Source organism: Rhamphochromis sp. 'chilingali' (genome assembly GCF_963969265.1).
Source record: "Rhamphochromis sp. 'chilingali' genome assembly, chromosome: 14".
NCBI lineage: Eukaryota > Metazoa > Chordata > Actinopteri > Cichliformes > Cichlidae > Rhamphochromis > Rhamphochromis sp. 'chilingali'.
This window is the reverse complement of record NC_137941.1, coordinates 32,740,918-32,764,107: the sequence shown is the minus strand read 5'-3', so window position 1 is coordinate 32,764,107 and position 23,190 is coordinate 32,740,918. Positions and strand designations below refer to the sequence as shown.

The following is a 23,190-nucleotide window of genomic DNA, read 5'->3' as shown; positions in this document are numbered from 1 at the left end:
GTCCATTAAACAGTTACCTGGTTTCTAACAAAGCTGATAATAATAATTATCATGTCTCACCTGCTTCAGTGTTTGTTTATGTGTCATAATAGTGTGCCTGCTAATGGGCCGCTGTTCGCTGATATAACCATATCAGATTATTCAGTTGTTACCGGGGTGTGAATGAATATATGGCTGCATGGGAATAGGATGGCTGCACACAGCACGGGAGGGAAATTCACTCCACTCATTCAGACAACAGTACAATGATTGGGAGCTAACTCAGAGGACGAAAGAGCAAAAGGGCAGGTGGACCTTTTTCATGCAGTGCTAACAGTGTGTACCCAGAGAGATACTCAGGAAGACACAGTGAAAGAACAAACAGGCCTGACCTCTGATCCAGTCCGTTTTGTACACAACCGTGGACAATTAAAGAGGTAGTACACACTGAAATGTGTTTTTTTTAAATGTATATCATTTCTTATAAGTTCTATATCAGATACATATTCTCAATAGATGATAACAGATGAAAACTTTATATACAAAGTGTGACTGTCAGCTATGTGTCAGCAACTAGATTTCAGCTTTGCATTTTCCGTACGTTAGAGCAGCTTTCCAGCTCTGTGACCTGTCCAGTTAAGCTCTCCAGAGTATATTTGAGCGATATGATGTGCTGTGAATTTTATCTGGTTCAGCTTTAAATACTCAGCAACAAGCACTAGTCTTGCTGATTAAGCAGTGCCACTGGCAGTTTCACAGGCCATTCCTTTTTCCCCACAGTGTATTTACTCTGAACAATACATTTGAGAATAGCTTGACAATACGCTTGTGTAACACAACCGAAAACCTGTTTAAGCCACAGTATGTGCAGTATGTGTAAAAGAAAACAGCGTTTCTTTGGTGAACAACTTCTGATTTGAGCATGAGACTAAAAAAAAAAAAAGAAAAAAAAAGAAAAAACAAGATGTGAAAACCCAACTTTGGCTCTGGAAAGTTTAATTGGCATATCTGAGTAATTGGATCAGATCAGCACTTAATGAAAATATAAGCTGCAGGCCTATTCACATGCATGAATTCTCACTACCTGGCCATTTCTCTTTCCCCCCACAATCTCCTAACTCAATATCACACATCTGTTTTTTTTCTGGTCACTTAAGTCCAACTAAATGAGCTCAGGTGTCACCCCAACCGACAGGTTCAAAACTGTTGTATTCTCCAGCTCGTTTTGCCTTTGGCTGCAGAGCAATGTGAAAGATAATACGTATGAAGTGCAGGGGTGAGCAGAATATCACAAACTAGATTAAATGCGGCCCTCTTCCCAACCTCCCAGCCTTCCCCCTTCCTCTTATGCCCTTGGAGCCCACTCTTCTTATCGTTTCACCTTTGTGTGTCTTAAATAGCTTATTTTACTCGCCTTTTCGATCTCTTTCTTCTTGTTCCTCTTTTGTGCCTGATTCTCATCTTGCAAATCTCACCCACCCACGTCTTATTAAACACAATGGTCACCTTTTCCTGGTGTGTGTGAGTGTCTGCTCCGGTGTGTCTAGGAGTTTGGATTTTTAGTAGAAACAATGAGCTGACTCATCATGCAGCATGCATATTAGAAAGTGTCCACCACCAACCCACGCATATATCACACCATGGAGACTGCCACACACACACACACACACACACACACACACACACACACACACACACACACACACACACACACACACACACACACACACACACACACACACACACACACACACACACAGGTGGCGATGATCAGATGCAGAAGCCTCGACAAACTCCCCTCACCCACCACGGAGACTTTCACATGAATAACACTGGAGCTGGAGATGGGAGAGGAAAGCCCCCCTCCCTCCCTCTCTGAGTCTTTGTACCTCTGTCACGCAAAGGCATGCCTGTAGAAAAACTTCTCTGGCAGCGTATGAGGTCGCTTCACACATAACTTTTTATTTATCCTCTGATTCAGACACAAACAAAAGGCAGAACAGTGCTGTCTCTGTATTATGCACAACTTCCTTACTGCAAAAAAAAGAAGAAGAAGAAAAACCACAACAAATTAATTTCCTCCAGCTAGCAGATACCACCCCATTCATTCGTCTGGTTCCATAAGGACTTTAATGATTATAGGCAAGGCCTTCCAGACATTAATCCTAGCTGAGGACAGATAATTGTCTTCAATAGGGGACCAAGCAAGTTAAAATGAATCCAACGCCAAAAAGCTTAAAATTAGCAATTAAATATATACCCGATGTATAGGGCATAACAGCTTTAAGAAAAATAAGGTGTGCTATCTTTTAGCTTGTTATTTGCATTATTTTTATAGTTGGACTTTTAGAAAACAGAGCAAAAAAAAAATGCAAATGTAAAACAATGAGAAGAGGAGCGCTTTTAACAAAGATTCCTGCAAGGACTGAATCGGAGATGTTCCGATGCCAGAATGTTGTAATCAATTTAACAGCAACCCTTGTTGGCAGCCCCAAATGAGAGTATCTTCAAAGTATCTACTTATCAAAGGTGTAAATTGATACTATGATAATAATTAAGAAAGCTTAGAATGTAATATGACCTTCAGCCACGGGTGGCAGCACTGAGCAGAGTAATCCTGAGCAGCAGTCCAGTGGTTGAACGAGGAAAAAAATCTTTGAAGATCTGACACCAGGGGTGTCCAACTCCAGTCCTTGAGAGCTACTGTCCTGCAGCTTTTAGATGCATCCCTACTCCAACACAGCTGAACCAAATGGTTGGATTACCTCTTCAGCATGTCATCAAGTTTGGCCATTCATTTGATTCAGGTAGGTTGGAACAAGGATTTGTCTAAAATCTGCAAGACGGTAGCTCTCGAGGAGGGGAGTTGGACACCCCTGATATACACACAGTTGTCACATCTAGGCTTGTGAGATCAAAACATCAAAAAGGAGCACACAGTGTGGTATTTTATCTAAAAATGGGCTGAGTCTCTCTCTGCAGCCCATTCATAGATTAAAAAAAAGAACTTTGTGTTTATTTTTGATGTTCTAATGAAGGAAATGCCAAACTATGTGACAAAGCAACACAGTTTTTTTACTGCTACAATGTTACAGTTACAAAAGCATGCAGAGCTGTAACGTTTTAATTCAGATGGACTTGTTTTGTGCTGCAGAGAACAGACTCAGCCAAATGCCTCTGAAGTCATCTGCAAATCGACATCCAAAATCCCCTCACCCCACTGACGTCAGCGGCGCAAGATTCTTTACACATGCTGTCATTTAAAACAAAGCCATCCTGGATGAGTGAGCTTTTACAAGCTTGCTGTACTTACGTCTCCGTTTTGTAGGTGGAGCATCTCTCCAGCGGGATCTTCAGGACTCTGTTGTTGAGCCCAACAAAGAGTGACCTGTCACTATGCAGGATCTGCAGGCTCAGGATCGGTTCTCGAACACCTGATGGGAAGAGCTCCATCTCCTCCAGGTAACAGCCTTGCAGGTTCTTGTTGGGGGTAGCCAGTGCCTTCAGGATGGTGCCGTACTCTAAAAGAGACAGACAAAATAAAGCAAGGAACCTACCTCCTCAATCTTAAAGTTTTGGTTTTCCTCTTTCACTACTAACCTGTGCTGATGTACATAACATGGAAGAGAGTGTCCATGCCCTGAACAATGTCCACGACTAGGTTTGAGAAGCGAACGTCATCCTGCATGACCAGCGGATCAATAGACTCCGGCTGGACAACATCGTTCATGAGGTAAAGCCGCTGGGCGTCCTGCAGACTGCGCTCTGTCAAGCCCTGATTCAGACCCTTGTCATCTATAGTACCGCACTGCAAAAGAAAGGCAATGTTGGAATTTGGACAAAAGGGTATAAAGTAAGAGGAAGATGTGAAACTGTAAAATGCATATAAGAAAATCTAAAAGGCAGCGAGAGAGGCATGGACAAAAGCACGAAAAAACAAACAAAGAGCATGCCACACACTCTTCTTTACACCTACCGAATCAATACGCCTCATCTGGCGAGATTGTTTCAATTCCTAAATCTATGAAGTCTGAGTAATTGCAACTTTTGAATGGAATGTTATGTGAACACACTAACAGCGCAGCAGCTTAATGAGGCACTTGAGAAGAAAAAGTATGAAATGACAGTGTTCTGAAAAGCTTTGTTTGTGCAGCAGAGATTAGCTGTGGATTGCAACTTCTGCTCATTCTCTGGGATTTGAAATGAGAGGCTGATTTGTTTGCTGATTCTATTTTTTTTGGTGAACGACAATGACGGACTGACGGGTGATTATCAATATGTGGTTTTGTGGTAATCACAGTATCTAATTGGTTGAAATCTACTTCTTGCCTTCAGCTGCTAACTTGGAGAATTGGAGACTGCAGCCATGCTGTGCAGCACCAGCAGCAAGCTCTACACACCAAATGGTGTGAAATCCTAGATTACGGATCCATTTTTCCGACTAAAAATGTCACAGTGTTACAGCCTGAAGCCAATAACTGAAGGAAAGGATATATATTTCTTACAACTGAAGATGACTTTCATTTTGATTTAAGATGAATTGAGTCATCTTTATGCAGGAGAGTGCAGCAACTGAGAAAATTGGCAAATGTTCTTTTAGGGTTTCGAAGCTTTTGTCGAAATGTTGCATGAATGAAAGAAAAAGCAAGATACTGAACTTTTTTGTTTTCACAGTATTTTGCAATCAGAAGATTACAAATTGGAAAAGAAGGAAGGACAGCAGGGTAACTCTTTATCTTAATCAGTGTGCTAAGAATAGGAACTGGAAGTGCCAAAAACTGCACTTCGTCAAATGGCCACTTGAGGCTTGCCCCAGCTTTAGAAATCCTTCTCAGTTCAGTTCAGTTCAGTTCAGTTCATTTTTATTTCAAACATTTCAAACATGTGCCTTCACAATCATTACAAAATATCATTCCATTATTTGTTTGAAAAGGAGTAGGCTGAAGTATTTACTTATTTGTCCCTACCCCCTCAAGTTTTACCTCTCATTCATTTAATTTTTTTTTGTCTTAAATTAAACAAACAACATATGAAACATATAAACATATGAAGTAAAACAAAACATAACATACATAAATCAAAAACAAGAAATTAGCAAGCCCCACCACAGTATAGTTTCTTTCATATGAAAAATACAGAATGTGTATATTTGCAGATACACAAGTTATGGAAAAACAACAAAACAAAACAAAACAAAACAAAAAAACAAAAAAGAACCGCAACACCTCTCATACAAGGTCTTTAATAATCAGGCATAATCTTATCTTAAAGACCTCATAGTACCATATCACCCCAACAGAGCACTTCACTCTCAGATTGCAGGTTTACTTGTGGTTCCTTATGTATTTAAAAGTAAAATGGAAGACAGCGGCTTCTGCTTTCAGACCTCCCTCTTGTAAAATTAACTGCCAATTTGGATTCAGGAGACAAACACTCTCTCTACTATCAAGATTAGGTTTAAAACTTTGCTTTTGATAAAGCATATAGTTACCCTCCCTTAGATGTGCCGCAATTAGCCTATGCTGCTGAGAGATTCCCATGATGCGCATTTCTGAGTGTTTCTTCTACACTCACCTCATTTTATTTTCATTAGTTATTATTTATCTCAGGCTCTTGTCCACAGCGTGTCTTTGTCCTGTCTCCCCCACTCCATCCCTAACCAGTCGCGGCAGATGGCCGCCCCTCCCTGAGCCTGGTTCTGTCAGAGGTTTCTTCCTGTTAAAAGGGAGTTTTTTCTTCCCACTGTTGCCAGGTGCTTGTTCATAGGGAGGCATCTGATTGTTGGGGGTGTCTCTATATTATTGTATGGTTTTACCTTACAGTATAAGCAGTTGTTGTGATTTGGCGCTATATAAATAAAACTGAATTGAATTAAATCAATGATAACCATGCTGGTTGAATGGTAGCTGTCTGGTGTCTGATTGAAATGGCTTAACTTCTGCAAACTGGTATCCGTGAACTGGAGCTCTAATTACAGTTTCCTCTTTCACAGTTTAAAAAGGTAACTGACTGATTTAACTTTTAAACAGTGGTCTCAGTGAGGAGGTGTGTGGTTAAACTAACCTGGAAATTGTGGATGGGGTTGGGCGTGGGAAGCCAAGTGGAACGAGGATTCTCCTGGGTGCGGAAAGGCCCGTTGAAGGCCTGGGTGATGGCGCTCAAGTTGAAGGCACACACTGCAGATGCTGCAATACTGTTGCTTTATAGAGAGAGAAACAGGGAGGAGAAGACAGGAGGAAGAGGGTGGGGGAGGGAAAAAGAGGTAAAAAAACAAATATTATTTCAACAATAATATTCATAACCGCTTAAAATGTTGGCAGCAAATGAAGGCATATCAGAAATCGACAATGTCCAGCTGTGCAATAAAGCTATTCTGCTAAGAGTTCCATCCTCTTAATGGAAGTCCTATCATTTATACCCACAATAAACAGGCGCTCCATGTCTAGCTTGCTTTGGCTGCAGGCTAAGCTATGCTATCAGTGCTGAGCAGTGAATGGCGACAGTATTAAGCTGAGGATATGGGAGGCAGCTCCACAGATTATGTGCACACACACACACACACACACACACACACACACACACACACACACACACGTAACATATGAGAGTAAACCCTGGCCGAACAAGCAATGCGAGCAAAGGTATTATCGTGATGCTCTTTACTAATATTGTGCTGCAGGGTAATGAGTTTCTTAACAACTTGCTACTGCTGACTGCTTCCTCCTCCTTCTTATACAGTACATCCAGTAACACACAAACTTTCTACAGCACAGTGAACAGCCTGCTGCCTTGACATAGCTTTTGCTGATAAACTACCAGTTAGAAGATAGTGAGTGATACCATTAAAGGGGAAAGAGATTGGGAGAGAGTGAGAGAAAAGGCAACAGCCACAGAGTGAAAGAGACTTGCACCGAATCCACACACAAGACTTTGCATTAGCAACACAAACATTAGCAGAGAGCCTTTAAAATTTTCAGCTGAGGTTTAGCGAACGCAATGTAAATAAGATGCAAGCCATTAGCGGGCCCATTGTGGACTTTTGTGAGTTGAGGAGTGAAAAATGTGGCTGTAATGACGTCTGCGTGGACACTCCATCAGCCTACAGAGAAAGGAATACTTTTAAAATGGCAGGGTTCCTGAGTTTGTTTTGGCTCCTTGTGTGAAGTATGAGTCATTGAAGACTGCTGGTTGCGGGAAAAGCTGTATCACTGGGGTTTGGTAAATGGTTATTTGTTCATTTTTCTTTCTTGTTCTTTTCCTGACACATGACATATTTATCCATCTCTTAGCTAGACAAGCCATATTGGAGAATTTATTTGCAATTACTGAAGTTACAGCTACAGTAATGAGATGTGCTGCTGGGTGAAAAATGTGCTAGGACACTTTTTATAAGGTTAAATGTCTGGTCTCTTTCGACCAGGTTCAGGTTTATATGGGGCAATTATCTGTTAGGTAAGATTTGGGTGTTTTAGATACATGAGGGCTAGAATGACATTATTTGTGGATCTTGTCAATCCTATTGTTTGTCTATTTTCACTACATCCTATTATGCTTTGGGTAATACAATTTCAAAATGCTCCCCCCCCCCCCCCATAATGGCAGTGATTTAGCTGTACGTAACACCCGAGCCCAATAAATAATTTTAATTCCATTTTGGCAAAGCTACCCTATGAACAGTCATGCTGAATTAGTTTTCATCAGTTTCCTTTTCCACAGTATTCTGACCACCTGCCAAATACTGTTTTGGTCCCCCTTTTACTGCCTAGACATCCCTGACCCATCGAGACATGGACTCCACTAAACCCCTGAAGCTGTGCTGAGGTGCCTGGCACCGTGTTAGCAACGGATCCCTTAAGTCAGCGGTCCCCAACTCCCGGGCCACGGACCGGTACCGGTGGCATCCTACCACAAAGCATTTTTTGCTTTGTGGTAGGATGCATTATCCTGCTAAAAGGGGCCGCAGCCATCAGGGAATACTATTTCTTGGTCTGTTACAATGCTTAGGCAGGTGGTACGTATCAAAATAACATCCAGATAGATTTCCAGACCAAAGGCTTCCCTGTAGAATATTGCCCAAAGTATCACCTAGCCACCACTGGCTCGCCGTAGTGCATCCTGCTGTCAGGTGTTCCCAGGTCATCAAAGAAAACATGATTCATCGGACAAGGCCACCTTCTCCCAGTGCTCCGTAGTCCAGTTCTGACACTCACGTGACCATTATTGGTACTTTCGGTAGTGGACAGGGATCAGGATGGGGCACTCTGACTGGTCTGTTCCTATGCAGCCCCAATGCTTATAATGGTATGCCTGATTAGTGTAATTAAGATTCATCTTTAAAGCTCCACTTTACCACTTTTTGCAGCAATCGCCATTGCCTACTGGTGGTGGTCAGAGGGCCCGGTGGCGCCAGTGTCCGGCAGCCTCGCCTCTGTCAGTGCGCCCCAGGGCAGCTGTGGCTACAATGTAGCTGCCATCACCAGTGTGTGAAGGTGTGTGTGAATGGGTGGATAACTGAATGTAGTGTAAAGCACTTTGGGGTCCATAGGGACTAAGTAAAGCGCTATACAAGTACAGGCCATTCTTATTCTTAGTTAAATAACTTTGAGTCTCTAGTTTGATGTTCAAAGTAATCAGTTTTTGTATATGACTAGAAAGCCAAAATGTCACAATCTGTTGCAACCATTGTTTTTTTATTAAGTTACCATTCTTTTTTTTCTTTTCTTTTTTGTCCCGTTTGGATCTTTAGCCATCAGAATTGTTGTCTTAAGGCCAAGAAAGATGCCAAGCGGATTTATTTTACCAAGTGGATCATCATGGCCTTGCCATATTGGTCCATTTAATTGACCTTTATTATAATTATGTATTTATTTTATTTTCGGTTGCTATAAAACGGGACAGACATGACTGGGGGATAGGACAGGGAGAAAGAATGAAAGAAAGAGGGAGAGAAAGAAATACAGAGGGGAGAAGAGAGGGGGGGGAGAAAGAAAGAAAAACAAACAAAACACCTGGATCACCTGTATGGAGAAAAAAAAAACAGAAGAGAAAGCAAACAAAGAAAGAGCAACATAATAAATACAGCACCATCACAATAAACTAGCTAGCAGTAGATAACAGTAGATACTAAATATTAAACGATATTGTGCAGCACGCAAGATAAACAGCGCACAATGTGCTTTGAGGCAGCAGCCAAGAAAGGTGTAGTCCGCGTCTGTGTACACCTGTGTGCATACCTGTGTGGATCAGCATGCTTGTATTCCAAAGGTTTCTCCATGTAACGATCTGCTAGGGAGTGTGGGGAGCCACAGCCCCGTCCACCAGGGTATGAAGCAGGTATGGAGGAGATCCAGGCCCCAGACATCCAGAGGCCCCAGAGTACGAGGACCCGAGGAGGACCACCAAAAAGGGGGGGAACCGTGCCACCCTCCTGGGAAGAGCTGAGTAGAGCCCCAAAGGAGAGGTCACCCAGCAGCTACGGAGCAGAGGCCAGAGGGGGTTGCAGTGGCGTGCCCGCGGGCTCTGCCGGCAGCCAGCTGTGCCAGAGAGGACCGAGCTTCAGGCCCAGAGGCCTGAGGGCACCCCACCCCCTGGAAGGGGCCCAGGCGGGCCACAGGCGCCTGGCCCCGCCAATCGGCCACCAGGAGTGAGCCGGTACATACATGAGCGCCCAGCCCCAGTCGACAAGAACTACCAACACACCAACGTCTGAGGGCATCAGCCACCGGCAGGGAGTGTGGTGAGGGGAGATAGGCCTCCGTACTTTAGAGGGCCTGAGATGTACCCAGAGAGGTTGAGTCTAAGACCCAACCTGACATATAGACACAGACGAACAGGCACACGCGGACACAGACGTGCATTCCCACCCCATATACACAACCAAATACTCGGCACTCACCCAACGTGTAGACAGACACAAATAGACACTGCACAGACAGTCGCACTCCCCAAACATTCTCTATATCCCAGGTCCAGGTACCCCCGCCCCCAGAGGGGCAAGCCACACCTAGACCCAGGAGATGTAACCTTTCTCTCTGGGGTGGAGGCAAGCGGACCGCCTCCTTATCTGCAGTAGCAGGGAGGTCCCGCATCCCGGACCCCAATCTGACGGCCAGCACCTCCTCCCAGCCCCCCAGCCCTGACGGCTAACAGAACCGGGGTGAGTGAAGACCCCAAACCTCCCTACGCCCGCTCATATGTAGTGTTGCTGTGTGCTGTTCTAAAGTGCATTTAAGTTACCATTCTTACCTCAGAGTTGTTTCTAAGGTCTGCTGGGAGAGTGCTGGTTTCTTCTGTTGATTTTTGCGTTGAATACTACTTTCTCAGTGGTCCAGTTCAGGGCAGTGAAATAACTAATAAGTTCTGTCATTACCGCAGGGAAGCAAAGTGCTGTGCAGCTCCAAATGAGTTCTGACTAAACATTGGGAGAAGCCAAACAGGTGGCTCATTGACTGACTCAAAGGCCATTGAGGAAAACAGCCTGCACACTTCAGTAAAGGACTTTTTCTGGGTTTTTTTTTTCCTTTTTTCTTTTCCAATGGCTCTGGTAGAGAAAAGAGTGGCAGGGAGGCAGAGAGAAAATGTGTAAAGCAGAGTGAGCCGCTGTGGTGAGCCAGCAGTAACCAAACCCCAACTGGAGGAAACCACAGGCAAATGCGCTGCAGTCACTGAGGGATATAGCCACAACAGTTTGCACATTCACACAGGCACAACTACACAGTTTGACATAATAGAAAGTTAAACTGTGGCTCCGTGGTCGTACCGTAGCTACAGCTTGCATTAAAGCTGCATTCGGTCACAGAAAGCCTGACATCGTCCAGGTTATTTGAGAGGTAATGCCAAGAGAGCAGAGCAAAAGGGTGCAGTGAAAGGACTGCAGCCTATTGCACTAATGGATGCAACCCATATGTTTTGAGCCTGCTTAAAAGCCCGGGAAAGTGATTGAAAAGCTGTTTGACATCTGCTATGCTGTTTGCCGCCGCTGCTTTGCCACTCTCCGAGGCCCGGCACCACAATGATTACTGTCAATATGAGTGAAGTTACTTCTTCAAGTGATTCATCTCATTCCAGCAGCCTCATCCTCTCACTGGTTGTCCCTTTAATTCCCTGTCTTATTTTACAGAATGTATCCATGTCCATCACTCTCTGTCCGATTTCTTTACTCCAGTTTGAACCAATTTAATTTAATGCTACACACGATATGTGTTTCTCTGGATTTTTCATTGTATGGTTTTTACTGTGCTCCCCTGCAGGTGTGTGGCTTTTTGCAGAGCATCAGAAATGGAAGGAGTTCGAAAGAGAAGGCAGAATAAGAAAGATCAGGTTGACGAGGCTCTGCCTGTGACTCTTACTCTCTCTTTCTCTGTTAGATATGCATTACCTCCATATCCACTGATTATTGAACACTCTACAAACCAATATATAACATGTTTTGTAGCTACTTGGCGCTGATTTTGCAGTGCTGTATTTTTACAGTCGTACTATATATTTCTATTTTTATTAACCCTCTCAAGGCAGGCGTTGCAGATTTGCAACAGTTAAAAGCTAACAACCTGATTACCCCACATATATATTTTATGAGGTTTTTTTTTACTCAGAAGTACCACTGCAGGTATTCTTTTGTGCATTAGCAACAAAAACTTAATTTGAGCCTGAGAGGGTTAAACTGCCTGTTTTTATCTGCAGCTAAAATGAGTCATCTCTTGGTGCAGCATCAAAGTACTGCTTATTCATAAGTGCATCAGTAATGATAATGACACAACGTATCTGTATAAAATGTTTAAAAGGTCAAGTTCTTTAATTTTTTAATACTGAGTTATTTTACATAATGACTCAATTTGCTGATATTTTACTATCACAGAGCATTTTATTAGGTACATGTGTTAACATAAATATTTAATCAACCAGTCACATGGTATTAACATGTTTAAGGAATGTAGACATGATCAACACAACCTATAAAGTTCAAATCATGCATCAGAATGCGGAAGAGAGGTGATTTAGGAGACTTTGAACATGGTATGGTTGTTTCAGAAACTGCTGATCTCAAGGGGTTTTCTTAGACAACCATCTTCAAGGTTTACAGAGAATTAGATGGGAAAGAGAAAATATCCAGTGCGCTGGATGTCTCAGATCTCTTTTTGATTACAGAGGTCAGAGGAGAATGGCCAGACTGCCTCAAACAGTCAGTCAAATAACAACTCATTACAACAAACACAGAAAATACACTGAAAACAGTGTATTCATCTCCTGATGGCTACCACGGGATCAGGATAACACGCCATGTCACAAAGCTTAAATCATGTCAAACCGGTTTGTTAACATCACAATGACTTGGCATGGACTGTATGTGGATCCAAAGCTTGGTAAAACCACAAGATTCAGATCACAAAAAGATGTCTTTAGTGCAATAAACACACTGCAGTTAAGTTTAACTCCAGGCCCCTAAACATGGTCGTGCTGCCAGAGATACTCATTATATCACCCAATGTGAATTAATTAATGCACTGCTGAAAATAGTCCAACAACTCCTCTGTTTACTGCTAAAAAAAAAACTGCAGGGCCAGCTGTTTAAGGAAATTAAAAAGGAAACTATATTAACACATTGCCAGTTGTCATGCCTTCTCAAGACTTGCTGCCAATAAGAAAGACATAGCAAAAACGAAGGCTTTATCCTTCAAGTAAAACTGAAGGAACTGAAAACTTAATTCTGCAGATGCCGTGGCACTTTTCCAAGATCAGTTCAAAAAAAAAAAAAAAAAAAAAAAAAGGTGTAAGGAAAGTAATGAACTCCTCGCTCAGCCTGGTTTCATGGCTCCCTGCAAACCACAATCAGCAAAGATCAGAACACCAGAGAGTGTCTGGTAAACACAAGAGGCTTATATGCATCTCACCTGATAATCTTATCTTTTTAGTTTGGAGGTGGCACAGCTGCTGCTGCACGTTCGTTTTGTTTGTGAGCTTCCTTTTTCTTACTAAACATTTTTTTTCCTGGTAGCATCACCTGACTGGTCGAACTGTGTCCCTAGTGAGTCTGTTTTTAACTTGCTGCATTAAAAAAAAAAAAAGATTTGACAAGCAAAATGCACGTGCAGCGCTAACACACATCAGAATCCCCAGCTTTTTAGCTAATGCACCTAACCTCGTTTTGTGTGAGGAAGGGTACAGCTCAAACCACATTAAGGCCAATGTTTCAACCTCGTCGAATACCTGCATCGCAGCAAAAAAGGAAAAGGGCCCACTCAGCACAGCTACATGGCTGCAGGGACCAGAAATTGAACAGAGGCTGCCAGGATTATCCATACATATTTTTATACTGCACAACAATACGCCAGCAAAAGCAACAGCTTTGCCCCGAAACAGTCACATTCAGAGGCAGACTGAGTCAGCAACACCTACACTAAACAATAAAACAATGCCACGAGTTCAATAGGTTGCACAAAAATCCAGGTGTTAGATTGGAGACATCACAAAAAAAAATCCCAGCGACGACAATAACAATCTGACACACAATTGAACCTCGGTGGGGGGTTTCATCTCTTAAAAATGTGACCTATATTTGCTGCGTGGTGAATCAAACGGGTCAAAAAATTAGAGAAAGTAAAGAAAATGTTAATAAAAATGTGTGTTTGTGTGAAAGCTGTAACATAAATAGTGGAAATACAGAAGCAGAAGAGTCCGTGAAGCTGTATTCAGATCAGGCCCAGTCTTCAAGATGGGCTCCCAGTTCATTTCAAGGTAGATTGGATGTCAGTGATGTGACGGGAAGAGAACATTGTGTAAAATCAGAAATATGGTAGTTATGTGGCTTGTCTCACTCGGCTGCCCAGAATATCATTTATCGTACACGTCAAATCTGATCTGGCTTGAAGTCAGTCACATATTTTCCAAGGATAGGAGGGCTCTCAGGGTCCCTAGGTGTTCTGTGAGTAAGTCAGGGGTATGTCTCAGTGAGTGTGACTTGCACTAAAAGTATGACGCGCCAAGTAACTATTGTGGCTGAAGCTAGAGATCATTTATCCTCTAATGAAATTAGTATTTGTGGAAGTTACAAGTCGGAGTTAAAGATCTATTTGCACCGCTTTCCACTGTCAAATTCGAAGGATACGTGTCCAACAATTTATATAACTTTCCCAAAATAAACTCATCGCTCTGCTAAATCTGCCTTTGAACGAGGCAGTCTGGACACTGTAGCGTGAACCTGCTTGTCTGTAGTACAATCTAGACCTAAAGAAATCTCTACATCAATTCCATTCACATTAGTTGCATGCAAAGATAACACTTAATCCGGCCTAAAAGCTCAGATTAGTCCATTTTTCAAAAGACTGAAAAAATATCCATCGTGTGAACAGTGGAAGTCGGGCATCAGTGCATCAGTGCAATGATTAATTTTGTTCTTTCCACTGATCTAAAACCCAAATGCACAGAGTTTAGAGAGATATACAGCAGATCATTTCATTTAGAAAGCTGAAGACATCAAATGTTCTGCACTTTTGCCTCATAAGTTACTTAATAGATAAATCACTTACACAAATTACACACTAATCAATTAATGGACCATTTGTTGCAGTACTCCATATCCCCCTGCTAACCTCTCCAATATGAGACCCCTCCAAGAACGGGAGAAGTGGAGGGGGTCAGTGAAGTCACCTAGAAATAGATAAGGAGGCTCATAATTAGTTAGTAATGGCAGGTTAGACACCTCAGCGGGAGAATCACTGCGCAGAAGGACCTTGCCAATAAGGAACCTGAGTTAATTAAAAGACCTGGCTATGCTCTTAGGACTTAAGTGTCCTTATTCTGATGGAATGCTAAAACCTTCCTCACAGCTTGACGCGCTCTGTTGGACGGTGGTGGCTTTTTTTTCTTTGTTTTTTTCTCTAATTACCTGATGTGAATTCATGGCTCAATCATCAACGGTTTTACAAACCAACCAAAATCAGAAAAAAACAATAAACTGGTAATATCATCATGCTAACATAAAGTTTACTTTGGCTTCCAGTTGGAAACTGCAATGAGGCTTAAACGTGTGTCAGCACAGGAGTTGTAGTGCCACGGAGGGCAACTGTCTCACTAACTGTGGCTGCTGAAGGCATTTTGGAAGCATTGCTAAAAAGCTGTGCTGTGTCTGCTTCTGAAGGGAGCTCATCAAGCTGCAAAGAGCAGATGAGGAAGGAAGCGTCCAAACTAAAAGGCTCTGTGCAGACTGAATGCTCTACCAGAACGCTCTCCCTGTGGTATGAACATGCACCGCAGCAAAAAACACACATTTCTGTTTAAAGCATACAACTGTCCATGTAAGCTACTTAACAAATCCTATTTTTCTCACTCTGTATCCATAAAATCATGAGGGGAAATGTACTTTACTGCCCAAAACGTAGGATACCCACACTCAGCACTGCACAGACAAAAGGGGGGAGGATCAAAGAGGTTGCTGATGCTCTGTTAGGGAGCTGCTTTTGCTTAGTGGGCTGTGTAGAGATTGAGTAACAGGGATGAAAACCATTATGTTTTAAATCCGTTTATACACAGCAGCATTCTTTGCAGTGTAATACAAAAATCAGCGCCTCCCTTTTTTAATCGTTTGATCTAGAAAAATTGAGAGAAGTCTTCAAAATGCTCATTTCACAAAGCAGCGCCTTTGAATTTTGCGAGAACAAAACTTTGTGACTGTTATTTCTTGATGAACAACTTCACCGACGACCGAAATTGTAGGTTTTGTCTGCCAAACATCAACCTAAAGTGACCAAGGGATAAACCAAGACGGTCACAAAGAGAGGGAGGAGGTGGATTTATAGTACCGAGAGCCGGCCCAGGCAGACAGAGGGTATAAGTGCTCCGTTCCAGCTCTTCCTGTTTTGTTTTACAGCCCCAAACTCCTGGGAGCAGCTGTGAGTCTGCTCAATTTAGGCCAGACAGATGGAGGCAGTGTTGGTGGTGATTGCATTAACATATCCAGCCCCAAAGAGCGAAGCAGTTTTGGAGGGACCGGCAAGTCGCTTCAGAATTGAAGGAGGAGACAATGGGAGAAAGACAAAAGCTTGGAGCTTAATGATTTTTCTCATTACCTCTTCTCATTTCTCTATCTCCTCCTCTCTTTCTTTATCCCCCTGGCTTTTCATTTCTTTTGTCTCTCGGCCATTTCCTGCTCTCTCACGCTCTTCCCATCTATCACCAAAAATGGCTGCAGGCTGATGGGAAGCAGCAATGCAGTGTCAACTGTCGGCGGCTTAACAGGTGAGAGAGCAGAAGGTGAGAGGCAGGATTCAACTTCTCCCCTGACACTACTCAGAATACATCTGAATAGCATCAGCCATGGCTCCTCACACACACAAAGGCACACCTTACACGCACGCAGGCACAAAGTGCATGTACAGTTCAAGAGATTGTTTTGCCACGCTTGCAAGGTTTATCGCCAAGTCTTAATAGTTTCACATGACTTTGACTCAAGTGGTGGACTGGGTGGCTTCAGATTCTACTTTCCAAATTTAAAAAGAAAGGTTATGTACGCAGCATCCTTGGCATCTGCTACATACTTCCTTGTCACTGTGGAAAAGAGCATTTCATGACTCAACGGTAGATGTATATGTAGTGTTTTCTCACAAGTGAGAAAGAAAGTGTTGTCTTGGTTTTTAGTTTTGATTCATCCTTTATTCTTCAGTGTGTTTAGTTACTCAATCTCATGCAAGGTTCAAAATTTGTCCCGAGGGAAGTCTTAAAAGGAAAAGTCAAAATTCATTGAAGGGTATGAATGTGCTGAGATAATTTGCAGAACCTAGGTGCAGAGAGAGATACATGCTGTTTAAATATACTTCAAAATAAATGCAGTCACAGATAAATGGAATGGTACTTATTTGGCACCCTTCAACTCAATTTGAGCACTTAAAGCACTTACTTTAAGTCTCTGAATCTCACACACAAACACACAGAGCACTTTTAATCTAACATCCATACAGACACTCATATTCCGATGGATGCATTGGGGGCAATTTGGGGTTCAGTATCGTGCCCAGGGATATTTCGACAGCTGGACTGGAGGAGCCTGAGACGGAGCCACTGACCTTTCGATTGGTAGATGCCCCACTCTACCACTTGAGCCACATCTGCAACACACATTAAAGGATTGCAGACATAAAAAAGGCCCAAGCTATAATTTATATTGATGTACATGTCTCCTTGACATCTTTTCTTGGACTACTGTGTTAAACAGAGTGACCAAGCTGCTGTGCGCTTGCTGCTACCCTCTAATTAGAGCAGAGTGTGACACAATTACACTTTTACTAAACATAAAAGCCGCAAAATAATCTCCAATGTACACACTTTTGTTCTCGGTGTTTCCTCTCTGTAATGAAGTGTGTTACACCCCCACCTGGAGCAATCAAACGCACCAGAGAGAGTATGAGTCAATCTGTGTATCCAGCTCGGCAGAGAGCTGTGTGCATCCGCACTGATCATTAGCAGCAGCGGGGTGGCTCAAACTTTGGAAAATTGTCTCTCTATACAGGCAGGAAAATGTTGCAGTAACAAACCTTATGAAGTGACGAAATCTGAGGCCTAAATGAGGAGAAGTTCAAGTGCTACGGTGTGTGCGCCAGTGTTCCCTTATTAATATTCTTGTTGCTGTTGAAAGGGCTCTTCAGCACAGCTGCAGCTTGTTTTGGTGGGGTTATTCATCCTTTCTATTCAACAGCGAGGGCAACATTGAGGAGGAATGCATGGGTAAGTGCTGCATTACAGTAATTTTATGCTTTATGATACAAAGAGGAATATTGATGCTGTCACACTAGATACATAAGAGACAAATGCTGATGAAATGAGCCCTGGGACGCAGACATACGATCCCTTTCAATGAATCTGTGGTCATTCTGTGTGTCTTTTGGGTTATTTTGTGTCTTTTTTAGATTTTACGCTCCTTTAGTAATCCACCTGCAAACACCGGCTGAGCAGCAGGCTCATACCCACATTTGCACAGGCTGAATTGATTTAGATAGTAAATGCCAGAAAAGTATTTTCTCTGCCATTAATGTACATTTTTTTGAAAGAACAGACTCTTTGGTGGGCTTTTAACTTGGGGTGTTTAAAAAAAATGTGAACACTGATAATAAAGCTAATAATATATTGCTTGGGGAGGAAAATCGAGATTGCACATGAGCTCTTTGAAACGACTAATCTCTTTTGCCTGCTTTTAAAGATAAACTGTTATGTAATGTGGTTAAATACTAGATCTAAAAACATGGAAACCTCGTCTAAAGTAAAACCTGTTTTCCCCCCCAGGATGACATTTTTTCCACATGTGTTCACAGACTGTAGACATCATATACTGAAAACAAAGCAAAGACACCCAATCGAAATGTCTGTACATCAAAATAAGTTTGAAAATTTCGTCCTCGACTTATTTCAGCCTATTTTCCTCAATTATGCTGCAACGAAAAAAGCACTTCACAGTTCGGTCGCGAATAAATTGGAATAAAAGTGGAGTGCAAAGTGTGTAAACAAAAGGCAGGTGGTTGAACTTTATTAGAGAGCGGCGCCGCATTCAGCAGGTGCAGCACTCAGCGCCCTAAACGTCTGCAAGCATCACTGCTTTACCTCAAACACAGAGCCGTGATGAAATGGCCGCGTGCCACGGGTTTTCTCTCGGCGTCTAGAAATGCCTACGACTGCATCAAAAAAGCCAAACAAATCGTGTGTGTCAAACAGGGCGGGCAGTGTGCGCGCTCGAGCTCACTCACACATTGGTTGTGAAGATGCCGTAGATAAGGTCTTGCTCGGGCAGGTAGAAGGTGCTCTGCAGCTCGTTGTAGTAGAAGGGGATCTCCCCGGAGCGAGAGCAGTTGAGCCTCGCCTTCATGAACGTGGTCCAAGTGTCCTCCAAGAGAAATCGCCCGCCGATGTCGTTCTTGCAGACCCTCGCCACGCGGGAATACACCGTCTTGCCGCAGTCGTGCTCCACTGCATTCTCCCTCAGGAAGAAGAAGGTGAAGAGGCCGACGTCGTAGGCCGAGATAAAGTGGGGTTCTATGGGGGGGAAGAAGGGGAGAGGGGATCATTACATCTACTCCTGCAGCACAGAAATATTTGCAGCATTTGTCTTGTAGATGCTGTTTGCTTTGACCCTTTTGCTCCTTATTACTGAATGCAAGCACAAGTTTGAATTCCTGCCACCCCAGTTTGAGATGGTCTGGAAAAGGAGCCTAAATGTCAAATGTGTAAATGAGGAGAAGCCGCAGAGAGGGATAGGAAGCAGATAAAAAACGGTTACTAATAAATCTGTCTGATATTTTGAAGGTAAATCCATGGAGCGATTTCTGTTTAACTACATGTCCGCGCTGCTTTTATTGCCTGGGAAAAGGGGGGGGGTGCGGGTGGGGACACATAGAAAATGATTAATGGGCCTCTCTGCTCAGTGGGTTATCAGGTAAACGGCACAGAACAAGAGGGACGTTACTGTCACTCTTTAGACACGAATGACTCATCACCAAACACTAATTTACTGCTGTCTGCTGTCAGGGGGAAAAGGGCGCTTCGACTTGTACATTTGTGTTTGGCAGAAATCTAACAGGACAGGCTCGTTTGAAAACTCACTTTCTTTTTGTTGCAGCATCTTCTCGTGGTGACAGTCTTGGCTTTATGTACGCCGGAGACATGTGCAGACACATCAAGTGTAGTTTCTTGTGTGATACTTTTAATGAAACGCTAAACTTTACAATCCTAGTTTGTAGCATAAAAATAAACCTAAAAAAGTTGTTTTTAGTATTGCATATAATTGAAATGACCTGTTTTTACAGGTGATGAGTGTATTTTGAGGGTTTTGCAGAAAAACATTCATAAGTGTTAATAAAAAGCTGAGGTTGTTAACGATCACTAAGTAGAAGACGTCTTGTTTTTCATGAGAGGATTAAATTGTTGCGACACTTCCGGCTTAACACCCACACGGCTGTTTTGACACGGAGCATCACGCTGAAGATTTGTTTTCTACCGCTGTGTTTTCTTCTTCTTTCAGATGAGCACTGCTCATGTGCAGAAATGATCAAACACACTGCTGCTGCTGCTGTTTTCCCTTGGGACCCATTTATTGTAACTTATAGCACATCCGGGCACATGCACACTCACACGGGCAAAACATGAATGGAAGAATACCTTAATTTGCACAGACACATGCACACACATAATGAAAATGTAAAAGGCAGATACTGCGATTACAAACACACACACAAGCTTCCACATGCACAAACAGGATGGACATGACCTGTTAACAGCCGTGTTGGAATGTGCATCAGAGCCTACCGAGTCTTTTTAGAGATTGTAATTTTTACACAAAGCAGGGAGAAAACTAATCCGCTTCTCCACACACAGCGACAGCATCTGTGATGAAAATAACTGGCAGTTTGGGCCGAGCACAAACCAAAGCTCCCGTGGTATCAAAAGAAGAAAGACACAATCAGCAGGAGGAGGGATCCCAACTTTTCAACGCTGTAATCAAGTTTTATTAAAGGGGCGGCGAGTGCCAAAGACCTCGCTCCCCGACCGCCATAATTACTCTGCGAGAATGTGAGGAAAGCAGCGGTGGCTAATTTAGCAGGTGAACTAATCGACTTATCGAGTTAAATTAAATTTACTTGTGATTCTTATCAGTTCATCCTCAGCTGGTATTTCAAATCGAAGGCGAGTACGAATGCTATTAAAGAAACAGAGCTTGTTATTAGCATTTTTATTATACATGAAACCCAAAGGTAATCACAGTGTTTACAGCGGTGGCAAAAAGATTTGTCAAACCTTTGTCAAGATCTCTGTAATGAACTCCGATCCCCCATTTAGACTGTTAATCGGTGCAAACAGGCGTGCTGATGAACAAGTGAGAGTTGCCATGCCTGCAGGGTGACTGACACTGCAAAACCATCATAATGTGTTAGTGCTACTTTCCCTTTAAAGCTAAGGAACTGTTATATGAAAGCTGGTGAGCTAATGTAAGGGATAAGTGTGTGTATTCGGTGTGCTTGAGTCGTTCTGTGTTTACATACTGTACGTGTGTCAGGCAAAGGGCAGGTGGAGCTGACAGATTCTGCATAATATTACTGAAGCTGCGTGGGTGCAAACTGTGATGAACAGAGTTTTGTTTTTTCCCTCTGTACCCTGCTAAGTGATAAACAGATTGTTCAATCTGGCAGGCTGGTTGGGTGCTGGAGTAAAGCTGCCTCCAGTAACGTCACATGATGCCTTAGATCAAACACAATCACTGCTGAAAGTGCACGGCTATTTATTATTCAAGCAAAGGGATGCTGCAGGAATGCAAAGATGCTCTGCTAAACACAGGTGGGATGGGTGATGTCGGGTAGTTTAATTACATCAACGGGACAGACGAGCTCTTTTGTAAGCAGGTTAGAAGCCTCTGATGATCTCTGTTTTCATTTTTACACAGAACTGTTCGTTTTGTGTCTTTTTGACATGTCTCACTTCTCAGCTGGCTTAGCTGCTAAAAGAGTGGGCAAAAGATGTCTGAATATATCTCCTGCAAAAACCTGTTTTGTACTAAACTAATTTGTTTTGCCAGATAAGATTTGGAGGAAACATATGTCCTTGAGGATTATACTTCCAACCTTTTTTTCCTTTGCAGACAAAGTAAGAGCGCACACACTGCACACAGACCGAGGGTGAGTATGTGTGTATGCAGCTTTAGGTTACTGGAATATTTGGTTTGGATGAAGGAAATATAGAGTTTGTGGTTCATCCGGAGCTCAAACCTAAAGTAGAGTTATACTCATCCTTACTTTGGATTCTGAAAACAACCTGCTCTGGATGTGAGCACAGAAGCTCCACCCACCTGCCATTCAATCCTTCTGTTTGTGAAGAGCAGCCAATAAGAAAAAAGCTGGGTTAAAGGATGTGAGAAGGGTGCTAAAACAGCTTGTTTCAAACAGAGGTTGAAATGAGGGGCTGCAGTAAGGTCCAGTATAAGATACATAATAATTATTGTGAACCGAGTTATGAAAATGTTATCTAGTACAGTCTCATGATAAAAATATGGAGATGGAAATGACTATAATGGATCCACTTTAACTCTTAATTTTATTATAGTCTGACAAAGTTGTGCAAAAAAATTCATGATTTATAAAGAAATGATTGCATAACAGCAATAAAATGCTTTAAGGGGGCTCTAACTGTAGCAACAAGAATCCTGCTGTGCAAAGAATAAAGCTCTGCAAGGCCCACAGCATTGGCCCAAGAGCAGCGGCTGGAGCATTGGAGAGGTATCAGCAGAGTAATATAAGTCTGGCTATGAAGTTCTTTGTGTGCGTCTATGAATATGATTAGATGTTACAAGTCAGTTGGCAGATGAGCAGCTGAGGATTGAGCCACTCAAAGGGAAGCATGAAAGAAGCAGTTCATGCCAACTGGCTAATACACTGCTCTACCTGAACTAATGCTATACTCTTCTTGCCAGGAGCAGATTTAAAAAGAAAGTTGGAGACATGCTCAGTATTTGCTTTGCATTTGTAGTGTCATTAAGATTTTTACTATCACTTAATAAATAAAATGATCTCTGCAGTATTTAATGTTCTGCAAAAGAAACAGTATTTTGCCAGCGCAAATTAGATCAATGAAAGAGCTTCACATTAGGTTGAAGCATCACTTGTAGCTGAATGCATAAGCATGAGAGATTACAACTTTTTATGTTTTGGTTTCTTTTAATATCTGCCGAGAAACATTTTTCCGAGAGCTGAGAGGAGGTCGAAGGCTAATAGCAAAAACATAAATAAACATGTGGCTACCAATGAGACCTGTGAGGAAACCGAGAGAAGCATGCAGGCATTTTCTTAGGACTTTTTCCTCAGGAGACTGTGCATGTAGCTCCTTGTGACATTCAGATGCATGATGGGAAACAGTTGGTCAGCACCTGGCAGGCAACCAATCCAATAAGAGAAGAGACTGATTAGATCCAGGACCCCCTCCCCGCCTTTGGTTCTGCTGAACTGGAGAGGCTCAGAGCTGGAAATGAGATTTTCATTCACACCCCAAATTCACCGGGGAACACAACTCCATAACACTCATAGCATCAGCCATGAAGCAAAGCAGGCTTCGACCGGCGGAGTGGAGGGCGACATGTGTGCTTCACTGTGCGTGCAGCCAGCTGTGATTATGCTGATGTGCACTCGATCTTTTTTTTTTTTTTTATGCTCACTTCCCGTCAACAGGCTTTCTTCCTGTGCCAATAAA

At 42.7% G+C, this 23,190-nt stretch overlaps 1 protein-coding gene across 3 annotated transcripts in view; it reads right to left on the bottom strand.

Annotated features, from left to right (window-relative positions):
- Positions 1–23,190, bottom strand: part of sema5ba (sema domain, seven thrombospondin repeats (type 1 and type 1-like), transmembrane domain (TM) and short cytoplasmic domain, (semaphorin) 5Ba) — a 202,201-nt gene that overhangs the window by 39,280 nt on the left and 139,731 nt on the right. For all 3 annotated transcript variants that reach the window (XR_013974011.1, XM_080902212.1, XM_080902213.1), the window contains 4 exons: positions 18,708–18,993; positions 6,043–6,178; positions 3,580–3,787; positions 3,293–3,500 (listed from right to left, as the gene is read on the bottom strand). Coding sequence is in view for 2 of the 3 variants with exons in the window: in XM_080902212.1 (XP_080758338.1) it covers positions 3,293–3,500; positions 3,580–3,787; positions 6,043–6,178; positions 18,708–18,993 (838 nt within the window). In the remaining variant the exon portion in view is untranslated. The remainder of the gene's footprint in view (positions 1–3,292; positions 3,501–3,579; positions 3,788–6,042; positions 6,179–18,707; positions 18,994–23,190) is intronic.